Source organism: Ostrinia nubilalis, chromosome 22 (genome assembly GCF_963855985.1).
Source record: "Ostrinia nubilalis chromosome 22, ilOstNubi1.1, whole genome shotgun sequence".
Classification (NCBI taxonomy): Eukaryota; Metazoa; Arthropoda; class Insecta; order Lepidoptera; family Crambidae; genus Ostrinia; species Ostrinia nubilalis.
The window spans coordinates 11,827,725-11,845,889 of record NC_087109.1 but is presented as its reverse complement, the minus strand read 5'-3'; the positions used below and the strand labels follow the sequence as shown (position 1 = coordinate 11,845,889).

Genomic DNA, 18,165 nt, shown 5'->3' with positions numbered 1-18,165 from the left:
TTTGGGCTGCTGAGGCGACTTATAGCTGTGAGTAGTTATCTTTATCATATCTACATAAATATTTGCTTCATTTTACGCGTTATTATAGTATTTTTGTTAAAACCTAGGACCAATAACCATTTTTTTAAATGAGATTTTTTTTTAAAAATATTTTTTTTGCCAATAATATTTTTCAAATCTGCGAATACAAATCTGTTTCAAAATGCCATCAGAGATGGAATTGTGTAAAGCAATAGTAATCGTTTGACAGTTCATAACATATGATAATGTCAGTTAAACAAAACGTTTGACAGAATAATCGTACGTTATGAACTGTCAAATGATAACGATTGCTTTACACAATTCCACCTCAGATATTTTTAAAGCCACGTACCGCATGCACGTAGCTTAAATGTCAATTTTGCGAAAAACAACTTCTTACCTTACATTTCAATGACACATGAATAAAAAAAAATTCTAAACAATAAAAATACACAAAATAGTGATTGCTAAAAAAATTTAATGAAAATGAAAGTGAAGTCAACACCCTGTATTGTGGTTTACGGCAGTGGTGGCGCGCGAGCGCTGCGTACCTACGGCCGCGGCGCTCGGCGCGTGCCACGTGTGCGTGTGTCGTGCGGACGGCGTGTATTACTGCCGCGCACGCGCGTGCAAGGAGGCCAGTGAGTATACGCATGTTATTGATTGCTATATTACTTCTTACTTCATCTATAATTTAGGTTGTGACAACCCTCTTAGGCGATTATCACACTGATCCCAGCTGTCCCAGCTACTCCCGTCACCCCACATCCTTGAAGCTTGTAGTGCCCACCGTTTAGGCGCGCTGGGAAGGAATGTGGTAGAGAAGGCTTTGTCTGGAATCCCATTGTTCCCTCCCACATACGGAGAGTGATGGAGCACCAGGGTCATTTTGGGGGGCATGCTTCGTCTTTCTGACTTCGTGAGCCCCACATAACCTGCGCTGGACTGGGCTGGACTGTCCCCGGCCTAACGTTGGACCGGGTAGAAACCGGCTCGTAAACACAGCCTCTAAAGGATCGCGGTGCAGTGTGATAATCACCTAAGGATTGAAAGAATTTATAAATGCTTAGATAGAAATAAGGAACATAAAATATCCTGATGTTCACATTCAAAGTACTCAAAATTCTTTAATGCCAGTTTGTATTATGATTCTCATTAGTTGTAGATAATCCAACTTTAATTTCTTTCACCAGATGTGACTATTGATACCATCCAACCAGGAAAAAGAGAATGTTTTCCGAACCATTCTTACAGAGAAGATGCATTGTTCTGCTCATGCAGCGAAGATGGCCTCTGGGTGTCCCACAACTGCCGTCAAAAATTCGGAACTATCACACCAAATTCCATCCACCCTAGACACAAGCTGAAAACCAATATAAAATGCACACCAAACTCCTTATACCTCCTCGATTGTAATGTCTGTGAGTGTGGACCAAATGGTGTCATTGAAATGTCTCTCTGCACGAACAGAAAATGTCACAGAGGACGTAAAGTGGAAGCCTGCAGTTATGGAGACGTCTTACGCATAAACGATGAAATCTGCTTCTGCAGCGATATCAATTTGTACATCGATCGCCTTTGCCTCAAAGTAGAAGACACAGCCGTCCAAGAAATAAACAGAACAGACTTAGAACGTATCATTGACATTGGAAAATCCTGGACAAGGACCAACGAGATCCATTTAACAGCTTGCGTTCCAGGTTCAGTTTTAATATACGATTGCAACCGCTGCTTCTGTACTGCAGCAGAAGTGTGGGGCTGTACTATGAAGGGATGTCTGGCTCCGAAGATATTGAGGTCAGACAACAAGAAGAATGATTTCTACTCGCTACCTACTTTGAAGAATGAGAAAGAGAAGTGTGAGCCTGGGCAGCAGTATCGAATTAAGTGTAACAGCTGCATTTGTTCGAAGAAGAACCGTCCGATTTGCACTACGATGCTTTGCATGGAGGATATAGTGGTGGATAAGAAGGCATTGGAGGCTGCCTACCGGGAAGGCCGTACATAAGTCAGATTGTTTAATAAATTGTTGAAATAAAATTGTATCTTTTTCTTGAATTAAAATTATATTTTATTGTCAAAATTCCTGCCAAAAGGAAAATTAGGTAACTAATATACCAAGTACTCATAACATAACTAAATACAAGTTACATTTATTCATTTACACATTGGATTAATCTTAGTAGAGTACCCAAAGTCGCTAAAGTCCGGTTGCTCGCACACTCACTGCGGCTGCCCGTCGCACAGTCGCGACAGCAATATAATTAGGCGCGAGCGATAAGGTTGGGTAACTTGGGGTCATTGGACGAAATTCTATGTGCAACGTGTTCGATGAAGTCTTTTGATAAGGCCGAAGATCTTGCAGTACCTAAATTACACTAGGATTGTAATGATTATGTGGTATAAGCAGCAGCACATGTAAAATTACACCTGTTACAATTACCTTCATAGGATGGTGTAGCTCATAGCTCTATGCAATCGTTTCTACATGTATGGTCTATGTTTATAGGGAACACATCTCTGGATTTTTTCATTATTGATTTTACCTTCTTTAAATATTAATGATAGTTAAAATCCTTTAAACTTCTAGCTAACTTTAACCCTTCTCGGAGCATCCACGGCGAATTACCGCCATTGCCTGATGGTGACTGCGAAGCAGGCAAAATGTACAAAAAGGACTGCAACACTTGCCGCTGTGGAATGAACAATTCTGTGATTTGCACGAAAATGTCTTGCCTGACCAAAAAAGACATGGACCGAGTGAAGCAGATGGTGGTGAAGCAGAAACTCAAGGAAAAGGAAGAAGAAAAGAAGAATAGTAACAATAAAATAAGGAAAGTAAGGATAGTGGCCGAGGCGCCGATCAGGGACTGTGTCCCAGGGAAGATGTATCAGAGGAATTGCAGGGGTTGCTACTGCGATTACAATAAAAATATTGTGTGTGTCAGAGAAGCGAAATTCTGTAGTAGAAGTAAGTTGAATAAATTGATATTGTTGTGTTCCTTTCAAAACAAACAATATTTCTTAATTCTAACGGTACACTATACTTTAAATGTGCTGATTTTACGTTTTTATTTTATCTTTCTTATTCTAAGAAAATTTGGTCTGGTACTAGTACTTAGTTAATAGATTTTTTGCTTCCAATAAAATCAAAAATAGTAATTTTTAGGGAGGATGTTTCAATAGTAGCCAGTCAAAAACATTTTGCTTAGATAAGCAAAATGTTTAGGCCTGTAGATACACTCTGTATAATACATAGTTTTTGCTAACCCGACAGCTTATACTTTTAATCATTTTTTTTTTTCAAATTTACTACTACTAATGTGAGTCTTTATTTACAAATTATCAATTTAGATCACTACTTTGATATGTTAATTTATGCTTATTATTATGTATTCCCTTTGCAGACTACTACCCAGATTCACCAGACGACATGCGTCCCAAACTCAGCAGGGCAGAGTTGGACGCGCTCCCCACGCTGGGACATATCTCCGAGAAGTGCACGCCTGGCAAAGCTTACAAGGTGGACTGCAACTCCTGCGTCTGCATGATAAACTACAGCCTGATGTGCGATAAGATGCTGTGTCTGAGCTATGATGATATGCACAGATTGAAGGCTGAAAAGGCTTCAAGTAAGTTTCAGGGACACGAGTTCTTGTCTGAATAGATAAGCTGTCTTTCCCGAAGACTATAATCCGGGCCTTTTCAAGGCTAGAGTGAATAGGCACTTACAGGGCAGATACGTACCATCCTAGACTGCATCCCACTTAACACCAGGTGCGATTCAAATACCTGCTTTGTGATGCATAAAAAAAATGTAGAAAATTCATGCCCGTGTGGGGTAATAGGTAAACTTCTCCTTTACTTTGCGCTAGCACCGTCAATGTCAATACTCGTAGATATATTGCCACTATCAGCCAGTGGCTTATAATATGTCACTTTCCCCGCCAAAAGAGCGGGGTCTACCTCACCAAAATTGTTAAGACCTTAGATAACCTCAGTGAGAAGCAATTAAAGGTACTTTTGCACCGCTTGGTGACGTCTGGTGACGGCAGAGTAGAATACATTTGTCACCAACCCTTACTCTTCCCATGGGTGTCGTAAGAGGCGACTTAGGGACTACACATCAAACAGAGAACGGGCAGCAGCGCTCTCTGAAAGACATCAATCTTTTAAACTGCGATCTCCAACCCGCCTGCCAAGCGTGGAGATTATGGCAAAGCCCTCCACTATAGTGGAAGAGGCTCATAGTCCAGCAGTGGACTGTAAAGGGCTGTTGATGATGATGGTTGCACCGCTTGACTCTGAAAGACCTCTCTTTAGCAAGTATCGTCGACGTGTGTAAAAAGTGATAATTTCATTATTTCAGCCAATGACAGTCCATTACTGAACTTTTAAGCCTTCCCCACAGAATAAAATGATGAGTCACGCAAATTACTTAATTTCCAGATAAAAACTGCACTAAGGGTGCACCAGTAAAACCACCAGGGGAATGTATTCAGTGCTCTTGTTCGGACCAGGGGAAGGTCATATGCCAGGAGATACACGGCTGTCTGTCTGAGGACGACAAAAAAATATATGATAAATTAGACAAGAAAAAACCGAAGGTGGCGCTAACTATGAGTACTAAGGAGAAATGCGTCGCGGGAGCCATTTATAAGTATGTAACTGTATTCAAATTAAAATCGGCTTATTCTACTATTCCCCGTTGACAATCCCCGTCAACGGGGATTAGAGAACTTTTTGTTCACTATTCCCCGTTATATTAGGATTTTATTTTTAACATTATAAGCTCCAATTGCGTTAACGGGGAATAGTGAACAAAAAGTTCAGTAATCCTCGTTGACGGGGATTGTCAATAGGGAATAGTGGAATAAGCCTTAAAATAATTTATTCAGCACTTAGGTATGCCCTTTCCAGGACGCTCTTGAACACGTCCCAAATATAGCTTGCCCTACCACCACTTCGGGACAACATTATGGGCTGGTGTTGAGAAGAAGTGGTGGAAGAAACTCAGTCACCTTTCTCGTAACTTTTCTTGCTCAGGGCAACTCGAGTGAATGTAATTCTATTCATTACAACTTCAACATCAGACATCTCCAAACTTTCTGACCAGCATGAACAGCTGAACATAGGCCTCCCCCAATGCTTTCCATACTGCCCGGTTGGTAGTGGCCTGCGTCCAGCGCCTTCCTGCTACCTTTATGATGTCGTCGGTCCACCTTGTGGGTGGACGTCTCACGCTGCGTTTTCCGGTATGCGGCCTCCACTCCAGAGCCTTGCTGCGCCATCGGCCGTCAGTTCTGCGTACTATGTGCCCTGCCCATTGCCAATTCAGCTTGCTAATCCGTCGGGCTATGTCAGCGACTTTAGTTCGTTTACGGATTTCCTTCAGTTGCCTGTGGTAAATTAGAGAGGTCGTACTCTTACAGTGGAGACTAAATAACCAGCTATCCAAAGATGCACGCCATTTATCATCTTATCGAAGCATTTAATCGATGAGCCCATACATCTGTCGTTTAAAATTGATGATGATGATGGTGCCATAAGGGTAGATCGTGCTCCTGTATTGGAGACTTAATGATCTGATAATGAAGACTACATGCTTATAAAGAATTGGGACTGTTTTCCAGACGTCACTGCAACCGCTGCTACTGTCAGCCGGGCGGTTCCATGCGATGCACGCAGAAGACATGCCTCAACTACGCTCAATCCCTAAAAATCCAAAAACAGCGGCTGTACTTGCAGAGACATGGACTTTAAACACTTTAATTTGACAATAAAGAAAATCAGACTTAGTTAACAATGGCTAGTAATGGGATACGATTGTTAGTTTTAATGAAAGCAAATGTAATGTCGTCAACTAATATTATGTGATGACTAAAATTAATTCATGTTTTATTTTTACCCAATTCCGCTTTAAAAATAAGATAGGGCCTATTTGAGAGCCAAAAATAATCAGTAATGATAAATATTTTTTTAATTCTTCTGAGGCATCATGCGTATTATAAGACTACTAATAGACCGATGACTCTATGTATCCCTAAAACTAGTTTTCCTATCCCAAAAGAATACAGTGTGTTATGATAATATGATCATCATAATATTTAACACATTTTTTGTACGTTATCCATGAAATAAAAAAAAACTTGGCTTCTTTTAGTCATATTTAAATGGGTCCAATCAGTACCTAGCAAATAAATGCGGAATTAAACAGTAAAATTTAATTTTCCTATTATTATTGTCAGTTTTCATAATGATCAACAGCTAACTTTTATTTTATCTTCGATATGTTTTGTATCCTTGCGGCCTTGGTGAAAACTCTGGGTCATAAGTAATGATCGGGATTAATTACTAATAGGTTAGCCTCATAAAGACCTAGGCATAAAATGTTGATTGGAATTTTAACGAGTACTCGTAACTATTTTAGTGGTAGGAAATTAAAAACATCAATTGAAAATCAAAACTTTATTGGTTTACACGCCATTGGAGCACAAAATTATATCTATAAATTATTTAGAACAAAAAGAATACATATTTATCATAGAAAAACACGATGATGGTTGTGACATTTTTAGCTTTAGTATCACAGCTTCCACTTGGATGGGGCACAGACCGTAAGTTGAATCTTGTTTTTGTAGAAAAAATTCCGTAAATGCTACATCTTGAATTTCTTCGATAGGTGCTTGCGTGCCCAATACGCAGTTTCTACTGAACGGCCGCATGTGCCACTGCAACAACCTTGGCTGGTGGACGGACTCTGACTGCGTCTCAATTGAGAGACGCGTAGCCTGTATCGCGGGCCAGATAGTTTGGCAGGGCTGCAGCCAATGCATTTGTCAAGAAAACGGCCAACTCCACTGCAGTGATGCAGGCTGCTACAACGATTCTCCCTACAGAGGCGTAGATGCAGTCACCTCGACACGAAAAACAATTGACACAAAAGATTCCACCAGCACTTGGTGCACGCCCTTCAAGTCTTACTACATCAATTGCAGCATCTGCGTCTGCCCCGCCTCAGGCAGGACGGCCGAGGCACACTGCGCCACTGACACCTCATGCCACCGACTGTCGCCGTCATCAACAGATTTTCTCTTATCAGTGAACAAAAATATTTGCATACCGCAAGTCATGTATCTATTCCCCTGTCTCCATTGCCTTTGCTCCGATGGCGGGTATTTCATTCTGGAAAAATGTGTCGAGACTTGCCATCGACCGCTGCAGATCGAGTCTACAAGGAGATGCATCTCCAGAACGTTTTACAGGAGGAATTGCAACGTTTGCTGGTGTCCAGACGATAGCATGCCTGATGACAAATTTTGCACTCAGAATGTTTGCACCGAGAATTCTAAATTCACGTCTCTTGAGACTTTGAGAACCCTCCGCATTAAGTGTCACCCTTACAGCTTTCTAAAACCCAAGTGTTTCTACTGTGGATGTAACACAAATGGGAACATCAATGAAAATGCGTGTTTGGAATTAGATTGTCTGAAAACCAACGACTTTAAATATGATGTCGCAAAGTTAACATGCAGCCCAGGGGAAATGGTGCCGAGTTGTACTGAATGTTTTTGCTTACGTAACGGTATGACCAATAAAACTTATTGCACAAATGTCTGCTCATACCAAAGTAAGCTAAGCCTGCTCGACAAAGTCTTGAAAGATAGTTTTTCTAACCAACTCCTGATTGATAGAAAAGATATTAAAAGAATTGCAGAAAATGAGTTGTGTGAACCGAACACAATGTACATTGATCAAGGGAGATATTGTCTGTGCCCAGAAAATGGCAGCACAAATTATAAGCTTTGCACTTCTGTGAGTGAGGAGTCTCACGTCAAGAGACCAAACTTTCACAGTATTTTGAAGCACGGCTTAAAATATGTGGATCTCAAAATGAATTGCACACCGAATTCATTTGTCGAGATTGATTGCAATACATGTTACTGCGCGAAAAATGGTAAAATTGATCCTAAATGGTGTACCTACGACGATTGTAATGCAAAGAAGATCATTCAAGATACTCATAAATCTTACCGCGTTTCAACCATGCCCAGCGTGGACACATGCATACCGGGATCCATTTCAAAGGTAGGATGCAATTACTGCATATGCCCTGAAAGCGGAATACTGAAAGACCGAGCGTGCACCAAAAATAAATGTTCCGAAATCCAGGAGCAAGTTGACGACGACAAATTCGTCTGTGAACCTTTAGCTTATTACCTCGTGGATTGTAACGTTTGTCTTTGCCCTCGTGATGGGGTGAAGAATGTACAGAAGTGTACCAAGAAGATATGCGAGAAAACATTCCTCAGATCTGATAGTTGTGTATCCGGGAAATTCTTCAGTAACGGTTGCAACGTCTGCGTATGCCCTCCGAATGGGGATAAGTCTGACAAAGTTTGCACGAAGCATAGGTGTTCAGACTTTGATACTCCTTGGAAGAAGATATTCAGGCTCTCGCAGAACTTGCTAGACAATCGAGTAACGCAAGATAATAAGAGGGAACTAGACTTCTGTTTTTCAGGGGAAGAATTTGAAATTGGTTGCAAGATTTGCGTATGTCCCGACGTCGGTTTGAGGTCTTATGCTACGTGCACCGAATCCTTATGTGACAAGGAGAGTAATAAATTAAATGTTTCAAAAGTAAGTTCGAGGAAACTTTGCATCAGATAAAAAATGAGAATTTCATAAAAAATATAATCAACCTTTTACAGACTATAGAAGATGTGTCTTTGGATGAAAATATTGGAGCTGAAATATCTCATATCAGATACAGAAGAGATGATGGGGAGTCTTGTATGACCTTCAACCTGACAGACAGCTCTGAGCGAAAGGAATGCACACCAGGCTCCGTGTACATAATAAGGTAAAAACTTTAGTTCGTTCGTTCGTTTCAGCCGAAGGACGTCCACTGCTGGACAAAGGCCTCCCCCAAGGATTTCCACAATGACCGGTTCTGCGCCGCCCGCATCCAGGCACCTCCCGAGACCTTCACCGAATCGCCGTCAGACTGTCAGAAGGTAAACACCAAAACGTTTTATTTTTCTATAGTACAGCATAGTAAAGGTGCTGATGTGAATATTTCTAAAAATTTCTTGGTGATTTTTTGGGTTTTTCATATCCATTTTTATTATCCACTAATATGGTGACTGCATTGGTTTTTTATTTTTAAAGGTGCCGACAATGCATCTGTCCGTATATGGGCAACATCAACTACTTCTGTCGTCCGCTGCCGAAGGGGACCTACTGCGAGCAGGCTTACCCTAACTTCAACTACTTGCCTATGGGCAGGCGCACTGATGAAAGTAAGATTTGTCATAACTTCTTGTGACGAGAGCATACAATTCAAGTTTGTGATCGTTTGAGTCCCTTAGAAGGACGTATCACAATCTTAAATTTTGACTGTAGATCCTTTACAATACTCAATAATCCCTCAACCTTCAACTGCATAGGTTGAACTCGGCGTCTTGGCGTCGGCGTGCAGCGATGGCGATCGCGTGTGATCGCGTTGGTTTGGTTGCACCTTTAACATTACTTGTTCTACCTTTAGCCTTACTTGTCTTGTCGCCCTCATGCCCTTCTCTTTGTACCCCTCACCTAACGAGCAACAGTCGAGTTATTACAACCGGATCCAGTCTCCCGCACCACCGTCAAAGCAGATTTTTTTACCCCACTTAAAATCGAATTCTGAAGTGTCTGGGTCTGAGATAGGGCATCACTTAATCATAGGTGGTAAATTACCTATTCTTCCAGAAAACTCGACGAGCCTGAACGCAACCACCACCCAAAGCCCCTTCAGGCCGATGAAGCACAACCACACGAAGTACTCCTGCACCTCTCCCGGGAAGATCATGGATGCCTGCTTCATCTGCGAGTGCCAGGACGACCTGGTCCTCATAGAGGAGCACTGCTTCAAAAGCACAGCGGAGAAGTGTAGGGATGCTGAACAGACCTTTTTGGATAATGAAAATAAAGCTGTCGTTACGAAATGAAACGGTTGTTTGCTTTGGTTGTTTGTTAAGAAGTTTGACCTAAATATTGCTCATGCAGTCTTGAAATGATACGTTGAAGCTTCAAATGCCTACATGCATCTCTATGTACAGTCACAGAATGAAAAGGTTCGTCAGTTTTCAAATTGATTCCTTCAACGAATCGCGAGCACATATTACCTTTTGAAACTATGTTACAGAATAATCTCGAGTTAGAGAAAAATTACCTTTAACTGTTAGTCAGTAAAGTTCAAAATTATTCAGATCAAAGTTGTTTGACGATTTATCTTGTCAAGAAGATTATTATGATTGATAAACTAAAACCTTCTTGTTGGTTCAACCTGCCATTATTATTTCTATTAAATAAAAAAAACTATTGTCAATTGGTCAATGTCATCATTGCATTGCACTGATGGGATAGAAAAATAAACAAGCAAAACCTTATTCGTTAGCAAACGTCATATTTATTTAAATGTTAGCAGCACTGTTTCTTGCACTGTTATGTTGGCAGGTTTGACTCTTACAGTACCTAGTGCAAGCGAAAACCGACACTAAGGTGACAAACCTTTTCATTCCGCGACTGTACATACCTACGAGTAATAGATACATGGTATTGATGAGGTACTTGTACCTAATTTCAATATGAGTAAGCTAAAAATTTTACGAAGACTGGAATCCGAAATGAAAAGCTTTTTGGTGATTGGTAATAATACATCTATTAGCTATTTCTCACAATGCCTATGGCGCGATGGCGGTTCATAGAGTCTGCTGCTAGAGAGATGGTGTCAGGTGTTTTATTATACATGACTAGCTTTCCGCCCGCAGCTTCGCCCGCGTGGACCCCTAACAACCAACAACAACAACCCTAAACAACCCTATTTTTTCCAAAATAAAATTTAGCCTATGTTACTCGTGGATAATGTAGCTTTCGAATGGTGAAAGAATTTCTAACAGTCCAGTAGTTTTTGAGCCTATTCATTACAACCAAACAAACAAACAAAGTTTTCCTCTTTATAATATTAGTGTAGATAATAATAGAAAACTAAAATCAGTGTTTGTATTTACAAATTGGAAGGGAATAATTTTGATAGAGTTCTTCAAATAAATAAGTTTCAGACCTGAATATTTTGGGACGACCTTAAAAAGTTAGCAACAAAATTACCAACGAAACAATAATGATATTAAAATGCTCAAACTTAAATTAACTTTACTCATAAAATTCGAGAAATAATTAAATTGTGAGTCAGTCGTTATTTCCATTTGGCCTCAAGAGTTAATTGAAATGCACGTTCGTGAATAAAATGAGGTTTTACTGGGATCTACAAGGAAATAGTGATAGCCATGTTTATAATGAAAGAAGCATTTTTGTTTTTACTGCAGTTTCTAATGGCGGACATGTTAACACATGAGAAACGTGAGTACCAAGAGACCAACATTAAATTTTTTCTTGAGGTAAAAAAAGGGCAGAATGCCTCTAACATTATTCCAGGGGCCAGAGTCTAGAGTCTTTTCACATAAATCGGGTGCACTCGTTGAGCTTGTCACTAGACTGGATCAACAAATAGTAGGTAATTTGGTGTCTGGTAAAGTAGAGAGGGTCATGCTCCTGCACAATTAGCCGAGTGATGACCATGGACTTGTGTATTTAGGCCTCCCACTCGGTGAAGATCTAGTAGAAGGCACTGAATGCGGGCAGCGCAGGATGGTATTTGTGGAAATCCTTGGTGAAAGCTTTTGAGCTACACGGGACATCTTTTGGCTAAAACAGCGACGTGCTCCTATAGTGGAGACTATATTATGACCTGATGATGATATGATTCTTCGTCGCTACACTTTTGCCAGAGTGGTCGTGGTCGTCACACCCGGCCCGGTGGCAAGCCTCACAATCCGTCGCCATTCCTCCCGCACTGCAACCTTTCTTGTACAGTCGTGGAGTGGACCATTGAGTGTGGTTTTGACCTGGTCAGTCTACGAGCGATCTGCCGCGCGCTTTTGTGCCCTCAACCTTCCCCTGAACGACAAATCGTTCAACAGAAGCGACGTCTCCACGTGTAACGCAGAGCTGACGGCCGATGGGGCAGCAAGGTTCTGGAGTGGAGGTCGCGTACCGGAAAACGCAGCGTAGGACGTCCACCCACAAAGTAGACCGTCGACATCATAAAGGTAGCAGAAAGGCGTTGGACGCAGGCCGCTACCAACCGGGCAATATGGAAAGCATTGGGGGAGGCCTATGTTCAGCAGTGGACGTCCTATGGCTAAGATGATGATTTTTTTATGTGACTGGAGGCAAACGTGCAGGCGGTGATGATGATGATGATGATGACATGAGTATATAATTCAACAGTTCATGTATTTTTCAGCGGTAACCGAGTTGGTGTGGAAAGGGCGCTGCACGCAGCATCCGCGCGTGCTCAACGACTGCAACTGGTGCCGGTGCAACCGCAAGCACGAGTACACGTGCGATGCGCGCAACTGCAGCGAGGTGGACGTCTTTGGACACTTCAATGGTAAGAATTGGATGACTAGACATCGGATGATACACTATCCAAATTCCAAACATGCATGTTTTTTGCTTCTTAGATATGTGACATGTCTTCTTCTTTGCCTGGCCCATTCCCATTTTATTTGGGGTCGGCCTTCCTTATCATGCGTTTCCAGGCGGCTTGGTCCTAACTGGGTCGTCTCTCTGTGGACTTGTTGTGACAAGTATAATTAGATATTTTCCTAGATTTTCTAGGAAACACTGATGGTGGGTGAAAATAGAATGATACACCATTCATGAATACATTATTACTGTCCTCAGTTATTAGTTTATCTAAGAACACTTTAAGTACCTACCAAGTGTCTTTCAGTGTACTCCTTCAAAAACTTTTTACGAAACAATTACCTATACTTACTAAATAATATAATCTTTTAAACTCATTTTACATAGATGCCATCCGCGAAATGAACGTGGGCATGGAAGGCCATGGATCCTGGAGGTCGACCCAGCTAGCCTGCGAGCCAGGAGTCCAGTACCGACGGAAAGGTCTCCTCTGCGTCTGCACAGAAGACGGCACCTGGCCTAATCCAGTTTGCAGAGACATCTTCAGGATCCTCCATTCTGTTGAAATGACTGACGAAACTGAAGCTGCAGGCCAAAAGTGCTCCGCAACGAAATTATACTTAGTCGGCTGTAATGTCTGCTTGTGCCCCTCAACACAACGACTCGACCCTGAATATTGCACCAGGAAGATATGCTCAGAAAATGATCCGATACTACAAGACAATAGACAGAAAGATAACTTCGAATCAGATGACCAAGCTATAGAGATCTACGCGGAGTGTCAATCAGATTACAAGTACAAGTTGGGCTGCAAAACCTGCAGTTGCTTAAGAAACAACAGGCTCCATTGTGGGAACTGTACAAATGAAAATAAAAGCGTCCAAACATTCTGCAGTCACATCAAACCCGGTCAAACTTTCAGCCGAGATTGCAATTTGTGCTACTGTGACAAAAAGGGCTTCGCATACTGCACTTCTAAGAAATGCTTGGAAGGTAAAGTCAAATTATTCACCCAGGACATTGCTAACAAAACAGAAGTGGAGAGCTACGATTCATTTAATGAAGAAAACTGCATCCCTGGTCGAAACTACAGGCAAGGTTGCAACCAATGCTACTGCTATGTAGAGAATGGCACGAAATTATTTGGTTGTACTCTAAAAAATTGTGCTAGATCTGCAAATCCAGTCACTACCATGCATTTGGACTGTGTTGACGGTACAGTCTATGAACTCAACTGTCTTATATGCCACTGTATTGAAGAGCATGGGGTCAAAACTCAGCTGTGCCAGGTGAATCCTAAATGTACTGATCAGAACGCTGTCAGGGAATCCAGGTCGAACGATTTGGATTCTTTACATGGTTATTGTGAGCCGTTACATGTTTACAAAAAAGATTGTAATACGTGCCACTGCCTCTCTGATGGAAAGACCGTGAGGTGTACGTCTTATGTATGTGGCAAGTCATCTTTAGAGCCTGTGGCTGTGGACATAGTACCAGTCACACAGAAAGGTAGAGCATGTCCCAAGGGGCTGTCGTATAAGATAGACTGCAACTATTGCTTTTGCCTATCAAATGGGAATGCGATATGCACGACCGCTGATTGCACGGGAAAGAAACGAAGTAAAAAGAATTAAAATAAATGTGAAAATTCTTTTTCTGTAATTGTTTTTTCTCTTGGGTACTTTTTATGATATTATTGTGAGTTCCCATTTAATAAATCTTGAATTTCTTGTATCTACCACTAAATAATCCTTCCTTACTGTATGCATAAATGGAAAAGTTTGTGAGGATGTATGGATAGATGGTTGTTGCTTTTCGATGCAAAAACTATACTGAATAGATGTTGATATTATACAAAATATAGTTTATTGCCACCACCAATCGATTATTTTTAGTTTTTCTTAAAAAGTCATCCCCTGCTTTTTGAGTGAACCTTGTAGAGCCTTGTTGTTATCAATGAAGGTAGTGTTATTGGGACTATTTCAGTTATTAAAAACTACTGAAAAGTCAAAGAGAGATTTTCCATGGCTGCTGCATGAAAAAAAAGGTTTGACTCGTGAAGGATTCGAACCTCCGCCCTCCGAAGGATATGGCAAGTATCTCGGCGCTCTAACCTACTGAGCTAACGAGTCCTGCTGAAAGCGGGTGGAAAAGGGATACCTATTCGTCACGATGCATTTTGCATGCAGCAAAATAGCCTTTATTGCAACGAGATACGACGCCATCGAGTTGTGCTGTAGAAAGTAGGTCGTAAGTTCATAGCCACTAGATTCATATTATTTTCCCCGCATGAAGCTTCATGGAAACGAATAGAACTGCCTACATTTTACCTTACCTAGATAGAGGAACAGATAGAGCTTAAAGCTGTAGAAATCGCTAAATTGTAAACCTTGTGCCCTTACTAAAAATTAAAATGAGGTTGTAATGGAATCTAACTTTTAAGCCTCAGTGCCATAGGTTTATTAAATTAAAAAATCTCATATTTTGACCGTTAGCAATACATAGTTTTGCGTGACCGTTTAGTAAATTAAAAAAACATCAGAAAATGTTTTAATCACACTTATTATTAGTGCAAAGCATTTTATTATTCTTCAAACAAAAACAAGTGTTACAATTTTCGGTTTTAACGGATCCTGGAGTACAGTCGTCGTCCTTACCGATCGTCACCATGGACTTCCTCAAAGCTAACTTAAAAACTTTATCCAGAACCATGGGTAAGTTTATCTTTAGTTGCTGTCCTAAATCTTCCAGATTCTTCAATGAAACCCGGGGAGGGTTCTCAAAAAGATTATTTTTTTGAGTTGCAATCGGTATCTTTAATCCTGGGTCCACCTCATTGCCAGAATCATTTCCTTCTTCTTCGTTTTCCCTCTTTTCAGGTGCTATCTGTCTTGATTCTTTACTATAAAGTTGGTAATCTTCTTGAAACGGTATCTGAGTTACTTGAGGAGTCCCTTCAGCTTTTCCATCGTATTCGAATTTCTCATCTGCAGACTCGATTGAAGACGATTCTTCGTTGTGAGTGTCATACCTTTCTCTTATAATAGGTTTCTCAAATGTTTCCTTGTTTTCATGGTTGACATCAATCACAATGTTACTGTTTTCAGTAACAGCAGTAGGCCGTGGTATGGTGCTTGGTTTAGAACTTGTCCCTTTATTTACAACGTTCCAAGTACCTTCGCCTTGTCTCAAAGTCTTATCAGAGTCAGGTATGAGTTCAATTGCTTCTTTTATGAGATCTTTGCCGCAAACGCTCAAGTTATAAGTACCCAGTTGAAGTTTTTTGGTGTTATAGTTTCCAGTATTACAAACTAGTTTATTTTCGTTCAAGCAGAAACAGAACTGGCAAGGAGCTAGTGAATACCAGTTCTTGGCTTCACAATTGCCGTAGACGTTACTGGCTTTGGAGGATCGTCTTTCAGGAGATTTGTCGCCGCATTCGTTTTTGGTGCATCTGCTTTTGTCGATGAAGCCTTTGGAGTTGCATCTGCAGACGTTGCATCCAACGAAGGCGTATCCATCAGGTTCGCATCTAGTTTTGATGACGTCTTTCAGCGGTAAGGAGTTGAAGGCATCAGCGCAAGCGATGTGGGGCCAAGTACCGTTGTAGTTACAGATGCAAGTTGTACTTTCATGGACGTATATCTTGTTAGGCTGGCAAGCTGACTTGGCAGGTCGTTTGGTTGCTTGATTGTTGGGATTCTTTTTAAGTTGGCACTCGTAGACGTAGTTCTGAGCGCATGTACACGTCACTCGGCCGTTTTGAACCACATCGCCTATTTCACATGAGTGGATCGATTTTTGATTGTCTAAAAAGAAAATATGAAGAAAAGTATGATATAAAAATAATGTATAAATAATAAACCGGAAAACGCAGCGTGGGACGTCCACCTACAAGGTGGACCGACGACATCGTAAAGCTCGATCAACGTGGAAAGCATTGGGGGAGGCCTATGTTCAGCAGTGGACGTCCTATGACTGAAATGATGATGATGATGATGTATAAATAACAAAGTTATGTTATAGAACCCCCTTTTAATGTAGGGTCTCAGTTTCACAGGGCTGTCATTCAATAATTTGATGGTAAATATTCTTTTACGAGACTGACTTTTTTCAATTATATTTTTTTTAACAATAGTTAAGTATACCCTAGTTTATTCTTATTTTGTCAAAAACATGAATTTCAAGACTTACCGACAAAATTAAACGGAGTGACAATTGAGATCAGAGAGGCAATCAGTAAAACGAAAACTTCCATCGTTCCTAATGATCGATTTTAAAATGGCCGAACGGAGCTATGATTTGCTCCATTTAATTAATTAGTTTACTCGAAGCATGTGATTTTATTACGAAAACAAAGGCTGATTGAACATTAAATCGATTTATAATTGAATTTCATTAAAGACGTTCTCGTGGCCTTAATTCACGTTTGACAGTCAAGATCTTGTTGAGGTTCAGAAGTCGTCCGATTGAAAAAGAGTTCTAAATCATAATTCACAAGAGTCATTTTCGATAGAACGATTACTTGATGACGCTACAGAAGTCATTGCCTTTGAGATTTCCTACTTTGTAATATCATCATCATCATCATAATTTCAGCCATAGGAAGTCTACTGCTGAACATAGGCCTCTCGCAATGATTTCCACATCGCCCGGTTGGTAGCGGTCTGCATACAGCGCCTTCAGGCTACCTTTATGAGGTCGTCGGTCCACCTTGTGGGACGTCCCACGCTGCGTTTTCCGATACGTGGCCTCCACTGTAATTACTTTGGAAAATAAATCATAATTTGAAAAAAAAAAAAGCTTTAGGCCGTATACTCGCTCCCGGTTTCTGAATTGAATTTTTTAGCTTGAGCTTTGCTTTTAGCTTTAGCTTGGTCGTTTACTTAAGTAGACTTTACTAGGGTTCACTTAAAAGTGAAATGAGCACACTCAAACTTTAAATCGAAAATGCACAAACCGCCCCTAAATCTAATAGGGTGTACTTATTTATACTTTACCAGGGTTCACATAAAAGTGAAATGAGCACACTCTAAATCGAAAATGCACAAACCGCCTGTAAATCTAAAAGGGTGTGAATCAATGGAAATAAAACATCGTAATATAATTGATAACTAGATATAATAATTCAAGAATAATTCGTCTAAAACAACACACGCCCGTCATGTTATGAAATAAACACAACAAAAGAAAACAATATCACTTAACACTCACGCAAGAGTTTGTTTGTTGTTCATATTATTACTTATTTACACCCTTGCTCATAAAACAGTTCTAAAAAACATGGGAACATCACATTTCACGGACTCATTCTAAAACCTTTTGTTTTATGAGTAAGAGGGCTTTAATAAATACTTAATGTTGATTTTACTTTTAAAAAAGATTTGAATTTTACTCAACTTTCATGATTACAACATCCTGAAGTGTTCGAAGGAATTAATTTTGTGCACTAATCTACATTATTTAAAATGTAATTAAAAATAATACTCGACTGTCTACTGTACAACTTTTAATTTTAAATGTGAAATATGAGGTATAAGTAATTGACAACAGACGAAAAGCGACTGGTATTTAAAACACAAATTAGTTAGCATCAAAATATTTTATAAA

The 18,165-nt window shown here is 40.4% G+C and overlaps 4 protein-coding genes across 4 annotated transcripts; 3 read left to right on the top strand and 1 right to left on the bottom strand.

Annotated features, from left to right (window-relative positions):
* Positions 1-202: 202 nt before the first annotated feature.
* On the top strand, positions 203-5,909 carry LOC135083090 (uncharacterized). The gene is made up of 7 exons (XM_063977855.1): positions 203-224; positions 549-662; positions 1,215-2,021; positions 2,612-2,992; positions 3,429-3,653; positions 4,471-4,681; positions 5,655-5,909. The coding sequence occupies exons 1-7, from the start codon at positions 203-205 to the stop codon at positions 5,782-5,784; spliced, it is 1,890 nt and encodes a 629-aa protein (XP_063833925.1). The 3' UTR covers positions 5,785-5,909.
* A 571-nt stretch (positions 5,910-6,480) lies between these two features.
* On the top strand, positions 6,481-10,015 carry LOC135082663 (uncharacterized). Its single transcript, XM_063977452.1, has 4 exons — positions 6,481-8,664; positions 8,736-8,887; positions 9,196-9,326; positions 9,775-10,015. Exons 1-4 carry the CDS (start codon positions 6,745-6,747, stop codon positions 10,011-10,013), a joined length of 2,442 nt encoding a protein of 813 aa, XP_063833522.1. The 5' UTR covers positions 6,481-6,744; the 3' UTR covers positions 10,014-10,015.
* Positions 10,016-10,744: 729 nt separating this feature from the next.
* On the top strand, positions 10,745-14,217 carry LOC135083089 (uncharacterized). The gene is made up of 3 exons (XM_063977854.1): positions 10,745-10,799; positions 12,371-12,517; positions 12,943-14,217. The coding sequence occupies exons 1-3, from the start codon at positions 10,745-10,747 to the stop codon at positions 14,187-14,189; spliced, it is 1,449 nt and encodes a 482-aa protein (XP_063833924.1). The 3' UTR covers positions 14,190-14,217.
* An 882-nt stretch (positions 14,218-15,099) lies between these two features.
* LOC135082838 (uncharacterized) lies at positions 15,100-16,841 on the bottom strand. The gene is made up of 2 exons (XM_063977601.1): positions 16,750-16,841; positions 15,100-16,364 (listed from the first exon to the last, which is right to left on the bottom strand). The coding sequence occupies exons 1-2, from the start codon at positions 16,811-16,813 to the stop codon at positions 15,106-15,108; spliced, it is 1,323 nt and encodes a 440-aa protein (XP_063833671.1). The 5' UTR covers positions 16,814-16,841; the 3' UTR covers positions 15,100-15,105.
* Between the last annotated feature and the right edge of the window lie 1,324 nt (positions 16,842-18,165).